Genomic DNA, 19,598 nt, shown 5'->3' with positions numbered 1-19,598 from the left:
ACAAACGGTCGGACAGAAAACAGAATAGGATGTACAGTATTTTCATTATCTTACGAAAAAAAATTTAACATTTCTCACTCTATACACAGAAATAGAAAAACAGGCAACATAAAATTCAAAGAAATGTCTTGATTAAGCTGGAATTCAGTAAAAAAGGGATTTAAACTACTTGAGGTTCTACAATAGCTTTGCATGACAAAATAAAATCCAATAAAGTAAAATGCAAAAAAAAAAAATGTAATTTAAAACAAACAAACAAACAATAGATTTTCTCTCTCGAGAAGTAACTTTGCCCTAACTGTTGGTAATATGGAAACTAAAAAATCTGAAACTCCACCATTCTTGGGTTGGCAAAGTTGTCCTTTTTACTTTCCTTCAGAAAACGCTGAAGTTCCCAGCTTTTTTTACCTCAAGACGATTTTCGTGCTTTGTCCATATACATATGCTACAATATACTACAATCACCCCACGTTTTCCCTAAAAAAGGACAAAAAAAAACCCACATTTCTTTTAAAAACCCCAGCTTTAGTTGTTTTTTTTTGGGTTTTATTTAAAAAACCCAAAAAACCCTGGGTCCATGGGCTTTTAAAAAAAAACCTGGGTTTTTGCCAACCCTGCTAAAAAACCATTTCGGGGTCTGGTATATACTTTTAATTAAACAAGTTATTAAGCAACATAAACAGTCCGCCAGGAGTGCGACATGCCACGGAGGTGAGAATTCACATGTTGTAAAACAAAAAATATTAAAGTACAAATTATAATAAAAAAATTGTTAGCAGGTTTAAATAGATATATTTTTGATGAAATTAAAAAGCATTGTTAAATGAATTGTTCCTTAAAAGTTTTACAGTAGAAGGCGTGTGACAGAAAAGTTAGGGTCAGGTGGGGTAAAATGGGTATAAAATAGCCTACTTTTGGATTTTGACTCAAATATTTCTGTCAAAATATTTTTGTTTCTAATTTTTTTTGTTTTATGTATACATTACATATGTTGAGAGTAGAATTAAATGATTTTCACACATAATTGGATACAAATTTATTTTTGAAAGGAGTGTTTATGACTATATGTTTTCTATACCCATTTTACCCCATGCAAGTGAAAATGGGTAGCCTGTGGGGTAAAATGGGCATTGAAGTTTAAGAAGTGATAAAAAAGCATACTATTTGTTCAATGCAGTGTGATAATATAGACTTAAGAGTCAGTTAACAAAATTTAACTACTTAATTTTTAAAAAGTAGTGCATGCAGTAAATTTGACAAAATATTAATAAGGTTTTTTTCAATGCATGATATCCATACTTGTCATTGTTTAAAAAAATAATGGCCTCTATTGTTAAATTGTGGCTTATTACATTTTTTTATTATTTGATGTTTTTCAATGAAATCCATGCTGTCTATATCAGGAAAAATTAAAAAACATCCCTCATCTCGGATTTTTAAAAATATTTCCCTCAACAGCCACATATTTGCCAATAAATTCTTTCTTGCTTGTTTCCTCTAAGTATAATATTTATACCCAGGCACCTGTGGTTAAACTTTGCTTTATAAGCATATTTTTAGCAGTTTCTATTCCAGATACTTCCTCTGAATGGAAAATTTCTCTTTCAACTATTTTTTTTTCTTGTTTTTTAATTCATTACTTTTTTTACTTTCAACTCTTAGCCTTTCTAAAAAATTTTGTCAATACTTCCTGTATTCATCAGCATACATTTAATTTGTTTTAAATTACTCATGCAGGTAGTTGTCAAATCTGAAGCTCTTGTTGAAATTGCAGACAATATTGCACTTTTCAAATCTTTAAAAGGTGTGACGAAATCGTGTTTTGTGACGTATATTTTTCGGATTGAAATGAGGACCTGTTCCGAGAATTTAAAGGTACATTAATGAAATTGGTAGCATCTGATTGCAACCAAATACAAATGTGATGACCAGCAACAGGCTGGGCCCAGCAAATTCTGAGGAAATTGTTATTTTGTGCGCAAGTGCACACAAACTCTAGAATAAGTGTACTGTTGGCTTCTTATTATTTATTATAATGGAGTGAAGTTTATTTTATAAAGTCATGGCATTGCATACTTTTATGTTTCAATCCTTTTAAATTAACCACAAATGAATTAATATTCATTTAAAGGAAAACATGTTGTATCTTTTAAAACAACTTGCTGGAAAGATAAACCTAACCATATACCCATTTTCAAATTATGAAATTAAAAATAGAAAAAAATCTTTTTTTTCTTCCCTGTAAGTTGAAGCAGCAGCAAAAATGTCCAACTAAAGATATTATGACACAGTAATAAAAATTTCTCAAAAATCAGGAGCTGGAGATAGAAGTTTAAGCAGACAACGTGCGGCTTGAATTTATCTACTTCAATTTAAAGTATTACCTCTCACTAAAAAATAATCTATTGAAAAAGTATATTTTCTGAAATAGAATTCAGAATAGTCAAGTATAATGTCCCACTCAAAAAAAAATGCAAATTTAATGTTAAATAATTTGTTTTTAAAACCATATATTTTGACTACCCATTTTACCCCACTACCCATTTTTACCCCATCTGACCCTACACTTTTCGAAGAATGACTCACATATGATTTTTTAGGCAAAAATGTATTGTTCATTACGTTTTTAAACACCACAATTTAAAATATAGAGCTGTCACTTGCTGGATAAAATGTCTAAATTTCTAAATATTGTCCACACTTTTTTTTCCAAAAGTAACACTACAAATAATCAGTAAAAAATTACAACAAAAGGTTTGGAGGCCAAATAATCAGTAAAAAATTAAAACAAAAGGTTTGGAGGCTAGTTTGCTAGAAATAAGTCTAAAACTGATGCCCAAAAGTGTGGCTTGCATGACAGGCATACTTCATTTAAAAAACAACAATTAAAACATATAGAAAAAATAGTCAACAAATGAAGGACTCGGGGCAGAAATGTGACAAGCCACAAGGAATGACTTTTTGATCATATATATTTTTTTTTTTTTGCATAACTAAAACTGAAAGAAATATGACAATGGATTATGTCATTTGGAGAAAAACATATCTGGTTTTAGTACTGCAGATTATAGAATGTATAATACCTTTGAAAAATTCTACAAATATTTTTATAAGTTGAAAATTAACTTACTGAAAAATTCAAATCATGTGGCATATCACATTCTTGCCCTGAGCCCTTCAAATCAAATTTAAAAAATCTTTCACGGGGTCAGCAAAATTATAACTTTTAGCCTCCAAATGATTTTTAGAAACAGAAAAATGTGAAGAAAAAAATTAGCCCAATGTTATTCACATATGCCTCCAAACCCAGTGCTGTTGATGCAATCTTAGAGAAATATACCCAAAAGTTCCAGAGAGAAAGAAGGCACCACAGTACCTGATTACTAAATAGGCCAACTAAATGACTAAAATTGTTTCGGCCAATGACTAAATGTATACAGTTTAAGGTAATTCCACCGTTATGGACGTAACAATCAGACTTTAAACACGCATAATTTCAATTTGGTTTCATAAAAAGCTACAATTTTTTTTCCTGTTGTATAGTTTGGTATTATTAATGCTATCAAAAATTTGGGTGCAGATTGCTTTATTACAAAAAGTAACAAATTTAAAAACTGCCTGTTAGGGATGTAACTCAGAAAAGAGCAAAATGTATACATTGTAATACAATTGCCAATACTCCTGTGAATTATTCATAGATTTCTAAAATTTTCTTTGAAATACTTGTTCTAGAGATTTCAAGCTTTCTAAAAACACAAAGTTTTCATGGATATTGTTTGTAGAATTTATGATAAAAATTTATACATTTGTTACGGACGTAACAAAAAAATGTTACAGACGTAACATGTCTGATATGCTAATTGCACAAAGCAAGTAAAAGCTTATGTGTACTAATAATTTTTGTTAAGAGAGTGCAATGGTCTAGATTAAAACATTATTTTGACCCTTTAAGTTGCACTTTATTCAGTTACAAATAAATTTTGCAAAGTTCTAACATGAACATAGAGGGAGAGGGGGGAGGGGCTTCTACAAACAAGTACAAATACAAAAGTGACGACCAGCAACAGGCTCTGGGCCCAGCAAGACTGGTCCTAGTCAATTTACAATCCCCAGTGAAGATCAATGGCTCTCTTAAAACTATCTACTCCCTTGCTCATTACCACCTCTTCCGGTAAACTGTTCCAATGTTCCACTACCCTGCTAAAATAATAGTTTTTCCTAACATCCATGTTAGCCTGAGATTTAAATAGCTTAAAACAATGACCCCTTGTCCTGTTTTCAGTGCTAAACTTCAGCCCCATAACATCTTTCATTTTAATAAATTTAAACAACTGAATCATGTCCCCTCGGTCTCTTCTTTGCTCAAGACTGTACATTTTTAGCCTTCTAAGCCTGGAATCATAGTCTAAGTGAGAAAGTCCATTTATCAGCCTTGTAGCTCGCCTTTGAATCCTTTCCAATACATTAATGTCTTTCTTAAGATAAAGACAATACTGAACAGCATACTCCAAATGAGGTCTTACCAAACTTCTATACAAGGGCAGAAGAACTTCTTTAGATTTGTTTGAAATAGATCTATTGATAAACCCAAGCATCTTATGGGCCTTGTTACTAGCAATGCTGCACTGTTGGCTAAACTTTAAATCCTGACTTATTAAGAACCCCAGATCAGTAACTTTGTCTGCCTGACTAATGACTGAACCTTGCAAATAATAACTTGTACACTTATTTCCATGCCCTAAATGTAGCACTTGACATTTCCCAACATTAGCCATTTATCAGCCCACTCCGTAATATGATCTAGATCCCCTTGCAGCAGTTTTGCTTGTTCTTCATTTTCTACAGTCCCCATAACTTTGACATCATCAGCAAAACAATTCATGTTCCCAGAAATATTTTTGTGAATATCGTTCATAAAAACAATGAACAAAACAGGCCCTAACACTGATCCTTGAGGAACCCCGCTTAAAACCTCACTCCAATTAGAATAATTTCCCCTTACAACTACCCTTTGTTTCCTTCCGGTCAGCCAGTTTTTTACCCAAACGAAAGTTTTCCCTCCTATTCCTATATCAGCTAATTTGCTAAGTAGAGCAACATGCGGTACCTTATCGAAAGCTTTTTGAAAATCAATGTAAACAAGATCTACAGGCTTCTTATTGTCCAAAGCCATGGTAACTTTGTCATAGAATTGTAATAAATTAGTTGCACAAGATTTACCTTTTCGGAAACCGTACTGAAAACTAGTCAATAGATTATTAGTCTCTAGAAAATTCACTATCTTAATTTTTATCAATGTTTCAAAAATTTTGCAAACCACCGAAGTTAGACTCACAGGTCTATAATTTCCCGCACTCCCTTTAGACCCTTTCTTGAAGAGCGGTGTAATGTTAGCCAGCTTCCAGTCCTCTGGCACTGTCCCCAACTTATAAGAAGCATTGAAAATATTTACGATTACATCTGCTAATTCCTCCGCACATTCAACTAAAATTTTTGGATAAATATTTTCAGGTCCCGGAGCCTTAGTCTCTTTAATTTTTTTCAAATGCAGTAAAACGTCATCCCTGGAAAATACAAAGTCATCAAGCTGTACTATAGCTTGTGTCTTGTTGATGTCAACTGTTGAGATACAGTTATTGTTAAAAACACTCGAAAAAAAGTTATTAAGAACATTAGCAATATCACTATTGTCCTGAATTAAAATTTTGTGCTCATCAACCAGTGGCCCAATATGACTATTTCGAACTTTCCCTGAATTAGCGTATGCAAAAAACCTCTTGGGATTCCTGTTTATGTTATCTGCCAGTCTTTGCTCTAACTCTTTTTTCTGAATCCGTACCAAATACTTAAATTTACGCCTTGCCTTACAATATTGGAGCCTATCTGCACTGTGACCAGTTTCTTTAAACCTATGAAAAGCAGCTTGCTTGTAATTTAGAGCGTCTTTAGTTTCCCTGGAGAACCACATTGGCCAAATTTTGGTGTTGACTCCCTTTCTCCTAAAAGAAACATTATCCCCAACTGTTTTCGCTAGCTTTTCCTTAAACTCTGCCCACTGAAGATTCACATCGCTATTGTCCAATCCAGAAGAAAAAACTGCTTTCAAACTCTGCCTAAGTGCCACAAATTCAGTATTTCTGAAATTGGGCACAAACCTAAAATTCTCTACTTTGTGCGTATCAAATTTAATCCCAAACCTAATACTGTTGTGGTCACTGTCTCCAATGTGTTCCCCTACACATAACCCCTGAACAGAACCTTCCATATCACAGAAAACTAGATCCAAAATCACGTCCTGTCGAGTACCCTGAGTTACAATTTGATCTAAAAAACAGTCACCAATTACTTTCAAAAATTCCTCTTCTCTGCTATTACTATGGTAAAAATTATTTCAATCAATTCCTGGAAAATTGAAATCTCCCATTATAATGACTGACCCCTTGCTTGAAATGTCACTAATAATACTAAACATCTGTTCATCTTGACCCTGGCTTAAGTTGGGTGGCCTATAAATGTTCCCTAAACGTAGTTTATTGCCCTTATTGCTCATCAACTCCAGCCAAATCATATCAATCTCATTAGGTTTATCATTAATTAGCAATTCATTGCAAGTTAAAGTGTCTCTGACATAAAATAAAACCCCACCACCTATTTAACCTACTCTATCTTGTCTAAACGAATTATACCCAGCAATAGATAATAAATCATCATCACTTTCGGTATCCCATGTCTCAGTAACTATAATAATATCCGACCTCTCGTCTATTGTTATGCTTTTCAATTCTTCCATCTTGTTCCTAATACTACAAGCATTTGTATAAAAAACCTTAAGTAAGCCCATCTTACCTTTATTTAATGCTGCGCGATTATTTGAATCCCAACTGTTAAAATCTTTTCTCTTACTAGCCACCCTATTTCCGTTTCTACTAAAATCCCAATAGTTAGTACCCATTCGAATTCTGCTCCTTAAAGCATGCCCCCACAAGGCTCATAGCAAGTAGAAAAAAATATATAGGAGTTTAACAGGAAAAATATAGGAGTTAGATAGCAAAATATATAGGAATTTGGTAGCAAAATATATAGGATTTTAAAAGGAAAAATATAGGAGTTTGACAACAACAATAAAAAAAACAATAGGAATTTCAAAAACGTATAGCATCTAGTATGTTTGGAGCCCTAAAAAAATATAAAAAACAGAGAGCCAGTATCAATACAATTCCAGAATTCATGAAGTCATAGCAATGAAAAGAGTCACAGTGAGAGCAAATGAATGTTTGTACCCATGGTTACTTATATTAATCCTGTTCGTTTAAGACAACTTTGATTCAACTAAGCAAAATTGTGTGTGCGTGTTTTTTTCTTTTTTTTTAAAACGTGGAATTCACCATACAATTTCAGAGAACTTTATTAAATTTTCGGTCAAACGTGATATCATAAGAAGTATACTGCCAAATTATCCATTCTCTGATTATTTAACGAATTTTTAAACAGAATTTCTAAAACAGTATGAAAAAGCAATTAAAAAATTCAGATTTTAGCTTACGTACTTCGGAAAATACATCTTTTATTGATTGCTAAAACCAGGTAATAATTAATTTGGATATTCTTTTTTCAATGTCATAAATCTACCCATAGTTCTCAATATTGGTATGACATTGCTTCAATGCTAACACTAACGATGAAAAGTTAAAAAGTTCGTTCAATTCCATGTTTCTCTCGTTTCACTGGTTTTGTTGGACATATCATGAGAAAATCATTACAAAAAGTGTGCAACACTCTGCCTCCCCATCGTTTTACTATTTACAGAAAAAGAAACTAATTTTTCTAAACAAAGGTAAAGAAAAAAAAACTGTGCTAATGCATCATGTTTTTGAGAAATGGTCAGTCTCATAGGCCTGATTCATTTAAGCGGCAAGTTTGATTCAAATATTCTGCAATTTTTTAATGTTAAAACTGGATTTCATTTAACTTTTGAGGAATTGATTCATTAAAGTAACCGATTCAATTACCCTTTGCGCTCACTGTAACGGCATTATCCATAACATACAGTTAATGTGTGTATTTATATATGCACACATAAATAAAGGGTGAATTTTACCTAATCTGCCAAACGAAAGGGGGTGTTAGAGACGAGAGCCTAAGTGGAGCATAGATCCATCTATTATCCTCTCCAATTTAACTATAACGTAGTAGATAGAAAAAAATGAGCCAAAAAAAAAAAAAAAAAATTCTGATAAGAACAAATTCTGAAATCTTTGGAAAATCTAAGCAGAAAATTAGTACAAATTTGAAAAAAGCAGACAAAATCCTATAAAATGACACTTTTTTTCACTGAGATAGTTACATTTTTTAGCAAGCTACAAACTTCGAAACATTTGAAGCACCCAAATCTGAATTGGTACCAAAATCTGTATGTAGCATTTTTAAAAACAATCGTTTGAGCTACAGCCGGTCATTTCAACTACATGTAAGATTATATGTGACAAAATTAAAAGCTTTCAAAACCTTTACTGCAGTACACTTAAGTTAACATGTTATACTATTAAAATTACAAAGTAAACTCACTGAAAAAAAAAGGAATTAATTGAAAACAAGTTTAAAGTTGCCAAGTAAAATCATCTATTTTGTATATTTAATAAAAATAATCAAACAGAAGTTTAGTACAAATGCCAACATTAAAGATGTAAGAATGCACAGTGCAGGGGAGAAAGAAGAAAAAATGATCAAAAGTTTTTGCATTTTTGGGTAGAATTTAACATCTGATGAAGAAAATATAGGAGTTATTGAGAAAATATAGGAAATATAGGAGAATATCTGACAAATTGTGAAAATATAGGAAATATAGGAGATATAGGAGGACTATGAGCCCTGCCCCCATTCCAACTTAGTTTTTGGAATGGAAAGTACTTTTACAGTTTGAGAATTTTCGATGATTTTCTCTATCTCTCAACAAACATATTAACTGCCAAATTTCATTTAAAGTTTAACAGTTGCCTTTGATTTCGATCGCTTTTTAATAGAATTGGCACATTTATGCCAAAGGTGGAAAAACACGGTCGAAACTGACATTGGAAAAATGCATTTTGGCCAACATTTGCCTAAGTAATCTAAATCTTGCTTCAAAACTAAATGTGCTTTAAATAAATTAAATTAAAACTAGATGTAGCTAGTTTAATTTTTAATACTTTTAACTCTAACCTAATTATGCTTTTTAATTTAAGTTTTAAAATTATAAAATATTCAACGCATCAATGTAACAGTAATTTAAATATTTTTTGTAGAGAGTAAATAACAATAAAAAGTAACTTAGTAACTTTGGTTTAAACTATTAAGCAGGACAAATTTTTATCTCTCAGTTAGTTTTTAAATAAGAAGTAATATCAATTTGGCTATACTTTCAGGATGATAGAAGTTTGAAAAGAAAAACTATAATTAATATATGTAATATAATTTTTTTTGAAAAAAAAAAAAAACTTTATTAATGAAAATTATGCACAAAATGCTTTGGATTTCATCGTGTTAAATGATCAAGTAATTTTCACAAAAAACTACTTGGAGAACACTTTTTTTGTGTTATAGTGCATTTATGAAACAAAGTTTGAGAAATTAAGGAACCCTCTAGAATATTCTTATGCACGTTATTAAGCATTAATTGCTAATCTAGAATTATTAATTGAATTTATTACATGATTTGGAGGAAAAAAAATCTTACCTTGAGAAGTAAACCTCAGAGCAACAGTAGGATATCTTAGTGTTATTCCTAGGATTAGATGTCTTAATGTTGCTCTGAGGCGACGATGTGTATTTCAATAATTTTAAAAAATGAAAATTCACTAATATTTATAAAATTTTGAAAATCACAGTATCGGAAGTTTTGATATATCATATTACATGTCATACCCTATATTTTCTGCACATCCTGTATTTTTTTTTTCTTAAATTGGAAATATACATGTGTTACGGACGTAACGTGCTGCTTTTTGTTACGTCCGTAACGAAAAATGTTACGTCTGTAACGCCATTTTTTTAAAATCTAAAGAAATTCTAATGTTTTAAACTATGGTAAACAATTACTCTGACAAATTGCTAAAAGGACAAAAAAGGATTTCTTTTAATTTTGATTTTTTAGGAAGTAACGTCAACTTTTCCTAAATTTTTGTTACGGACATAACATTGAACTTCATTTTTTTACAATTTAAATTGCCTAATTTTATTTTGTAAAAAAATTAAAATAAATGCATGTTATTATAGTATCATGTTAATAGTTTCAGCTGTACTGCAATTAATTTTGCTTATTTTTATTTTGCTATTAGAAATAAGCGTTTGAAAATGGGGTATTTTTTTTCTGATTATTTTGTAGACCCGACTATCATACTTCCATCGAGGAAAAAAATTTATTATTTAATTTTTATTAAGAAAGCAATGCAATATTCTGAAAATACACATTTTAAGCTTTACAATGATGTATAATATAGCAAAATAACTGCAATATGAAATTTTGACCTACTGGTTTCACTTTTCATGGAATTGCCCTTTGAATAAAGGGGCCCTAAAAATAGAATTTGGTCTAGGGCCCTCGGCACTACAACAAGTTTTTTGAACATGTGTGAGCAAGCCATTCCTCTTTAATAGACCTAGCTGAGAAGGAGCTCTTGCCTCTTTTCAAAAATTATGGATTATTTCTCATAAGGTATATGAATTAAAACTATTTTTAGTGAGTAACCTTTCAAAAAAACACATAAATAATGAAATGGGCTTTTATAACTTGAGAGGTAAGTATGAAAGCGTTTTAAGAAATGAAACTATGGAACCTCGGTAACAACATAACGCCCGCCTAACTCAAAATGTTTGTGCTTTGTGGCCCCTTAGGGTGTCAGATAATATGAAAATGAATTTTATTTAAATCGTTCAGTTTAGTTTAACAAAAGTCGTCGTATTTAAAGAAATAATAAGTTTTTGAAGAGGTTTCGCTAATTTTTTTAATTTTTCTAAAATGACTATATTTTACGGAAACAGAAAATGATGAAGAACTAACTTCAGAAAACTAAAAGAACAGTAAGTTGATTGTAGGAAAACCTTCAAACTTACTTTTCGGTAAGTAAATTTTTTTTTATCTGACAGATTAAATGTTCAATTTCTTTCCTGACAATCAAGATTTTCCAACTTTTTTCATTGTTTTCATCATCATCATCACATGATCCCGCTACTTTCGGTCACAGCTATGCCTATGCATTCTTAATGCAACACAAGAAAAATCTGGAGTAGTAAACTCCTAAGCCGTCTGCGGGTAATTTGACCTAGAGTCCCTATTTGTAGAGTCCCTACCTATTTGCTCCAATGGTTTGCACTCCGGAGCGTTTTTTTTTCTTCTTTTTTTTTGTAAATTTCAATGCATCAAATAAAGCTTGTTTCAATTTTAACAGCTTACATAAGGCATAGGATAATGCTCAGGAACCTCTTAACACCTTCTGTGCAAGTTAGTAAAAGTTAATTTGAAACTCAGGAGGTGCTTTTCAAAGCGGTATTTAAAAAAAAATATCTCGGTCAGGGCCATTCGAAGAGACGAGCTAGCGGGGCAAACGCCCCGGGCGCTACGAAATGAGGGGGTTCCCCTCATTTCGTAGTGGCGTGACTACGTGCCGCAAGACCCCGCAACGCGGGGGGGGGGGGGGTGCGGAGTCGAAAGGGACTCCGAAGACTTTTGAGCTTTGATTTCATTAAATTTTTTCCGAAAGTCAAACTTAGTTTAAAAATCTTATAATGGTTCTGGGGACCCCTAAAACCCAAGACCTAGGGCCCCCGATTCAGATAATGGAGGCCCTTGGCCAAACTCTTTTTTCGGACCCTCATGTAACCTAACATTACAATTTTTGTCATTTGCTAAAACAGTTTCAGCCATTTGGGGTCCCCAAATAGCAGGGGCTCTAACGACCTAGTAGGCCTATTCAGTAAACAGGCCTTGAGTAGAGAGAAGGGACCCACGGCCCAACTTCCCTACGCGAAAACCAAACTTTGGCTCGGTGCAAAAAGTATCATCTTGCCCTCTTTGGGCCACCTGCCACAGAAAGAAGGGAAAATTCCTGAACGAAAAGAAAAAGAAGGAAAAAGTGCTGACCGTACCGGAGTCATGAAAATGACTGCCAAGAGAACTTTTTGGGTAAGATCTGGATTGGTAGGGCGAAGTGGGGAGGGGGGGGGGGCGAAAGGATCCCAAAAATTTTTGAGCTTTGTTTTTATTCAAATTTTGTTAAATTTTTCCGTTAATCAGACTTAGTTTTTAATGCTTATATTGTTTCTGGACTTACATTGTTCCTCTATAGGGCCCCAGAAACAATTGGCCTAGGTCCCGCGATTAAGATATCAGAGATCGTAGGTCAAGTACTTTTTCGGGGTCTTCTTGTAGCCAAACATGACAATTTTTGCCATTTGCTAAGACAGTTTTCGCAGTTTCGAGGCCCTCCAATACGAGGGGCTCTAGGCCACGACCAAGTTGGTCTATTCAATAAACAGGTCCTGACGTGGGGAATAGCCCCCAACTCCTGACCTCCCAAATGTAAAGAAAATAAATGCAAGCTACTTTGTTTTAAGATTTAAATTTTTTGGGCAGCAATTGTTAATATATTACCTGCTAAGTTTTCTTACATTTTTTTTTTCTTCAAAATAAATAAAAGGTAGAGACAACCAAGAAAGTGGGGAAAAGGGGGTCCCATAATCAAATAATTTCCTTTTACTTCCACCAAAGATTGCCTATTGCGTTTTTAAACATCAATTTCAGAAACATTCTGGGAGAGAGTCCAAAAAACCTCCTTCACCCTAATATGTCCAAAAATTGCTTAAAATTGCCGGTTTGAAACTTCGATTTTGAGAAATTCTGGGACAAAGTTCTGAACCCTATCTCTTCCCAAATTTGTTGTTTTAAAACTTTGATTTTCAAAAAAAAAAAAAAAAAGCCGGGAGAGCCCCGGAAACCCATCTCTTCTCTTCAGGTCATCAAAGGTGACCTACAATTGTGTTTCAGGAGTTCAATTTTGAAAATTTTCCGGGGGGAGGACCTCCGAACCCTCGTTCCTTTAAAATTACCGAAGATCGTCTAAAATTGCGTTTCGGGAAGCTCGAGAATACCATTTAAGAGACGAAACAATTTCTGTTGCTGAAAGCAATCTAAGACACATCGAATGCGTCAATAAATACTCATAACAAACTGCCTAATGTTTACCAACAGACAAACGTGGAACGCAATGTTTTACCTTTTTCTTTGATTTTGTAAATCACCGCAAGGTACGCGTATTCGAGCGCTGGAGTTGCAAATAAGAAAAAAAAAAAAAAAAAAAACTGAGCTTTTCTATAAGAATAAAGTTCGTCTGAGCAACAACAACAAAACAAAACGTAAAATAAAATAAATAGAATGGGGTTGTTTTCTTCAGTCAAAACTAGTACTTTTAGTCACTAAAATTGATAGAATAAGCAAAAAATTAAAAATTAATTTGAATTTTGACATCTTGAATTCAAATTATGTTTTTCGCAATCACGAGTGTGTGTATGTAGGCGTGTGTGTTTGTGTGTGTGGGGGGGGTATGTTTGTATTTGGGGGGTATGTGTATGTGTGTGTAGGCATGTGTGTTTGTGTGTGTGTGTGTGTGTGTGAGTAGTTATGTGCTTGTGTGCTTGTGTGAGGGGGGATGTTTATGTGGGCAGTTGTGTGTATGTGTAAAGGTAGGCAAGTAAGTGACGTAACCTGGGGACGGCTTTCGCTTGATGAGCAGCATCGTGGACGGCCGTCCGACGGTGGTGCTGGCGGGGGGGGGGAGGAATAAAATCATAGCACATCAAAACGGTCAAGTGAGAACAAAAAGCAATCGTGATTGCTCAAAAGAAAAAAAAAAAAACATGGACTCCGAAAATTCTTTAATTTTTCCAACAGATATTTTTTAATTAATTTTTTTAAATGTCTGATTTTGCAAAAAAAGGCGTGGTCTCGATGACGTCACAAATGATGCTCTATGGCGCATTTTGTACCGCGTTTCCACGTTATAATAATCAAGAACCGAATTAAAATTGCGCTCTACGCTTGCTATCAATCATATCGCTGCCAATACACGTGAGTAAAGATGCGAATTCAATATTTTGCTCTGTGAATGGCAGCACAGAATGGCGTTTCATCATTTTGTGATGTCACTGGCAAGGAATGTAAACAATGAAAGCGCACCGATTTAGGTATTTTTTTTAACATTAAACTTTAACAAATTATTTAAAAAAATTGTTAGATCCTATGTTTTTAAGCATGTTCTTTCAGGAAAAAATACTTTTAAAATTTTGGAAACGACCCCATTATTTTTATTTATTTTATTTCATATTTTGTTTCGACTAGATTTTTCATTTATCGTTTGCAAAATTTAGCTTATGTTTAATCCTGATTCGCATCTCCAGCAAACTATAGGGGTCGCTGCAGCCACTGTCTAATGGCGGATGTAAAAGGTAAAACAAACGCACGCCGTTACGTATAAATTGCTTTGATGCTTAGTGAATGACCGTAATTTTTCATCGTGTTTGTGAGAAGCTTTCTTTTCTATTCTTCTGAAATTACATTGCACCAAAAACTGCATGAAGCCTGTATTTTTCCCCAAAGAAAACGAGTGGAATGGAATGTTTTACCTTTTTCTTTAGTATTGTTAATCACCGCCATGCAGCGTATTCGAGCTCTGGAGTTGCGAATGTCATTTTCTTGCAATGCATTGGAAACAAAATAATATTCATCTTTTTGTTTTTAGAACACTGATAAGAAAAATAAAGTGTGTATTTAAAAGTTAAAAATTATTGATACGCGGAGAAACCGAACTTTTGAGCCGAAGAGAGACAATTTTTCGTAAAAGTTTAATAAAACAAAGTAAAAACTTATTCGCAACTCCAGAGCTCGAATACGCTGCCTTGCGGTGATTATAAAATACTAAAGAAAAAGGTAAAACATTCCATTCCACGTGTTTTCTTTGGATTAAATTACAGGCTTCAAACAGTTTGTGATGTAATGTAACTTCAAAGGAATAGAAAAGAAAGCTTTCCACAAACACGAAGAAAAATTACTGTCATTCACTAAGCGTCGAAGCAAGTTATAAGTTACGGCATTTGTTTGTTTTACCTTTTTCATCCACCATTAGACAGTGACTGCAGCGCCCCCTATTGTTTATTGGAGTTGCGAATTACAATTATTATCATACATTTTTTAACAATGTATTGAACGAAAAGGAAATTCCTTCTTTTAAAATTCGTCTTACATCAACACCATGTAGTGTTTAAAAACAAGTTGTGTTGTATAAGTACCGTGTTATACGAGGGACGCCTATATAATGTAATAGGCATTGCATTTTGTTTATCTTTGCAGTCTCCCCCCCCCCCACCATAAAATGGTGAATTTAACGACCTAAATATATCGATATATCGAAAATACCGATATTTGGAGAGCGATCTATTGTGGTACTAAAATTCTGATATCGTCCAACATTATGGTGAGCTGCGCGGGGAAGGGGGGGGGGGAGGCAAAAAAAAAAAAAGGTGGCCAGACTTGAGGGCGCATTGATCCGATGGGGCGGCTGGCCAGTCCGCCCCTGCCGAAGAATTATAATGACTCAAATATTATAGACTGGTGCCAAAATCAACTTTTCGTTCGAAGTACATAACCGCCCTACAAAAGAGCGTTTATTCAAGACATTCAAAACATAGAACTTCTTTTAAAAACAAAAAATTAAAAAAATCCAAGGAAACACTTGCAGTATTTACGACCTCAATTCATTTTAAACTCTCAAACACAGGAAATGACAGATAAGGATGAAAATATAAAACATTTGCTGAAAATTGGGGACTTGAATTCACAGAAAGTATAAACATGGTATTTTCACAGATATGGGAGCTTATCCATTGCCATGACAACAAATCCATGCTTATCTCTTTTACAACCTGTCTTTTATAGAAAGCGCTAATTGAGGCTTTTGGAAGGAGACATCACAATATCTCTGACTGTATACACTTATTTTTCTGTCGCAGTATGTTTTTTTTTTTTCGATTCAGGCGGTAATTTTCACTTTTAATGCAGTTTTAAATGCTCCTGTGTCATCAAGATGACTTAGCTCGTAATCATGAACCATTACTTACCATTTATCATCTTCACTGTTTCTGTGATAACGTGTGTGAAGTGTGCTTACATCCAAAACAATGCCTATAAAGGAATATCAATATCATTTTCCCCAAAGGTTCAGCTACCTCGTCTTGACTTTGAAAAGCTGAAGGTAAGTCAACAATCATTTATAAAGAAATTAATGTCAAAAAGCAGTTTTTAATGAAGCGTTTGAATATGGGTCATTTTCAAAAGAGTAGTACAAATCATGCCCAAACACACACGCACACATACACAAAAAAATAAATTAAAAAATCATAGTTTCTTGACTGTCGAATTCAATATAGCAAAGCACAATACCAGATTCAACGTTCATTTTCGAATATGGCTGAAAGAGAGTAGACACAATGAACCATAAAAAATGTTGAGACATAAAAAAAAGAAAGAAAAACAAGCTCTCTTGGCGCTTTTTTTTTTTTCAAAATGATTTATTTCTATAATTATTTTTAGGTGACAGATATAATTTAACTGATATTTTATATTGTTGTTGCACCTCAGCCCGATTTTAGGGGGGGGGGGAGAGGATTGCAGTTTTAAAATAGTTATTTTTTTTTCCTTTTTGTTTCCTCTTGTGGTAAGAAATTTCAAAAACATATTCCCAAAATTTCAAGTCGTTTCGAGCAAAACTCCCAAAGTTATGAAGTATTCAGTCTCCGCTCCTTCAAACTGTAGCTCCGACAGCTGCCGAAGAATGCAGCAGTTCTGACAGCTGCGGAAGCTTAGAATGTTAGTGTTGCTTGCTTGGGGTTAGTAAAATATAATATAAATAAATAATAATAAAAATAAGAGGCTTAGGAGATCGAAGCAGCTACAGGGACTGTCTTCTCTGGAGCTGGAATTGATGCTTTATGGCTTCTAAAACTTTAAATGCGTTCATTCATTTTAAATTTAGTACACACATTCTGCATTTAAAAAAACCTCCCCATTACGCTGAGTTTGAGTTTTTTTTATGGGTTTTTTACTAAAAAAATAGCGGAATTTTTCATGTAAAATAGCACCTTTAACTTCAAATGGCCGTCAACAATTTGAGAGTCAAAGAAAAAAAAATCTGAGAACGTAGAGAGGAGGATTAATTAATACTTTTACTAAATTCAAATGAAATTTGATTTCAGATAAATGTCAGCTGAGATACAGTGAACACGGCAAATCATCTTTCTCCAAGGGTGCTCTCGGAAAAGCTCTGTTACCGGCTTGTCTAAGGATATTTTTTTATCAAAAATTTGTAGAATATTCTTAAAAATGCACAAAATAGTGCACGAAAGGTTTTAATAAATTTAATAAAACCGTTAAAAAAATAAATAAATAAATAAAAAATAAAAAAAATCGTAAAATAAGAGAATTTTTTGACGTTAACCCCGCCCCCCTTAAGGCACATGTTGTCGCCTAATAATTGGAACACTAAATATTTGCCTTGTTTCAAATTAAAACAATTTAAAATCATTCTTAAATTCCGTATGTACAAACCACTGATACTTGATTATACACAATGTAATGAAGAATCAATTGAAGAAATGATTAATTGATGGTAATTTTTAAGACTGGTGAAAAAACATATTTCATAAGAATAACCTATAACAGCATCTTTCAAATGTGGTGCAAGTTTAATGAAAGTTTAAATAATAAATCAGTAATCTTTTTTTTTTCTATTACTAGAGGACTACGCCCCTGCTCCCTGACGCTCACGAACATCCGAAGATTGCTTCGCAATCTTATTTGATTTCGTAAAGATTTAAATCGTTAATTAAAAAGAAACAGATTAGAAACGCATTACGAGTAGTTTCCTTTGGAACAAAAAGCACCCCTTCTCTGGGTTTCAAAATAACTTGTAACAACTTGCAGAGCCGTAAGGGCTAAAGGGCTCCTCAGCATTGCAAAACTGCAGTTTTGTATATTCATGGTCTCGGTAATATATTATGCTCTTTAGCTCGGGGCTTGAATTGAGTTGAGCCTAAGATTTTCCGTTAAAATCGAATCCTTTAAAGTTTGAGAATAAAAAAGAAGAAACAAGCGAATCTAAAAGACGTAACAATATATGGCAAAGTTAAATAAAACATCAATAATTTGAATGGAGATGAGTTTTTTCGAACTTGATCGGCTTGTAACTTTTTTTCCTTTGGAGACAGAAGCTTAGTTTTTCGACCATGGGTCGAGTTTTATCTGGAGTAAAAAAAGCCACTCTTTCCAGTGGTGCAAAAAGAAAACTGTGGGACAATTCCTTCCCTTTTTACTGTTAGATTTAATGAAGAAAGTAGTGCCTAAATTTCAGCTAAGCCTAAAAAAATCCGAGTTAAAACCGCAAATAACTCCCGCCGTAATTAAGTTAGAGCAACGAAACAAAGTGCGTAGAACGCGGAAAATTCCACCCTTTACAATGATATATAATATAATTATGTGCAAGTAATTTTCACCTTCTTAACAGGCAATTTACGAGAAATTTGAGCTTGAAAAATTAATACAGAAAAAGAAAAAGAGAAAAAAAAAATCGAAAATTGAAAAACAAAACCCTAATTGGAAACCATCGGGGCTCGAAGTAATTTTGTTCAAAATTTCAAGGTTGTAGGTGCGATGAGGCAGTACGCAGGCCCGCCACAAACTTCCTTTCAGAATTGTCTATGACCTTACTTTTTTTAAATATCAAGAGATAAGAAATGTTAAATCGGTGGATGAAGAGCAGCAATTTTCTGACTTAGCAATCACACGGAATGTTTCGAATTATAAATTTTTTTTCAGGGAACATGTCTCACCTTAAAAAAATTACAATATGTTCTTGTGTATTCGGCCACCGTTTATCCGGATCAAATAGAGTTTAAAAAATGTATTCACTCAAATAGTAACTAAATTTCTATAGCAAGAACGGAACTATAAATAAGCTATAATAATATTCGCTTTTTATTTTGATTAAATGTACAATTCCTGCATAGGTAGTGCAATAAATTATAGTCATCTAACAAACAACGTGGCGCATTTGGTGCGTCAGTCCGACATCACTGCAGCTAAACTGTAATGATGAAGTGTTTGCAAGTGACAATTAAGGTTGGTTGGGGGAAGTGGGTTACCCCCCTAAGACTGAAATATGCATATGGTTTTTATACTTTTTTTTACATTAATCATGTCATAATTCATCACAGTGATTGGTTTTGCATATATTTGGGTTTCGTGGAAATTTTTTCTAGGTCATATAATTTAGTCAAAAAAAAAAAAAAAAAAGAAAAAGAAAAAAAAAAAAAATCTGAAAATTTTTTTTACGAGTTTAATCAACATTTTTCAAAAAAGTGTTCCCCGGTTAGTTTTTATTATTTTTTTTTTTATGATTATTAAGCCTTCATGCACAGTTTGACTTAAAGTGGATACTGTAAAAATAATTTTTGAATAAATATTATTAACCAGTGGTACCCGCAGGGCTTTGCCCGTAGTTGAAAATTAAAAGATCATT

General features: G+C 33.2%; 2 protein-coding genes across 2 annotated transcripts in view; one reads left to right on the top strand and one right to left on the bottom strand.

Annotated features, from left to right (window-relative positions):
• LOC129222622 (ragulator complex protein LAMTOR4-like) overlaps positions 1–11,207 on the bottom strand; it is a 32,064-nt gene extending 20,857 nt beyond the window's left edge. Inside the window, exon 1 of the mRNA XM_054857147.1 lies at positions 11,089–11,207. The gene's annotated coding sequence lies outside the window, so the exon portion shown is untranslated. The remainder of the gene's footprint in view (positions 1–11,088) is intronic.
• A 4,787-nt stretch (positions 11,208–15,994) lies between these two features.
• Positions 15,995–19,598, top strand: part of LOC129221988 (calcium-activated chloride channel regulator 4A-like) — an 80,249-nt gene continuing 76,645 nt past the window's right edge. Inside the window, exon 1 of the mRNA XM_054856397.1 lies at positions 15,995–16,277. Within this exon, the coding sequence (XP_054712372.1) occupies positions 16,128–16,277 (150 nt within the window). The 5' untranslated portion in view covers positions 15,995–16,127. The remainder of the gene's footprint in view (positions 16,278–19,598) is intronic.

Source organism: Uloborus diversus, chromosome 5, assembly GCF_026930045.1.
Source record: "Uloborus diversus isolate 005 chromosome 5, Udiv.v.3.1, whole genome shotgun sequence".
In the NCBI taxonomy this organism is placed as follows: Eukaryota; Metazoa; Arthropoda; class Arachnida; order Araneae; family Uloboridae; genus Uloborus; species Uloborus diversus.
This window is presented reverse-complemented; position numbering and strand designations above follow the sequence as displayed.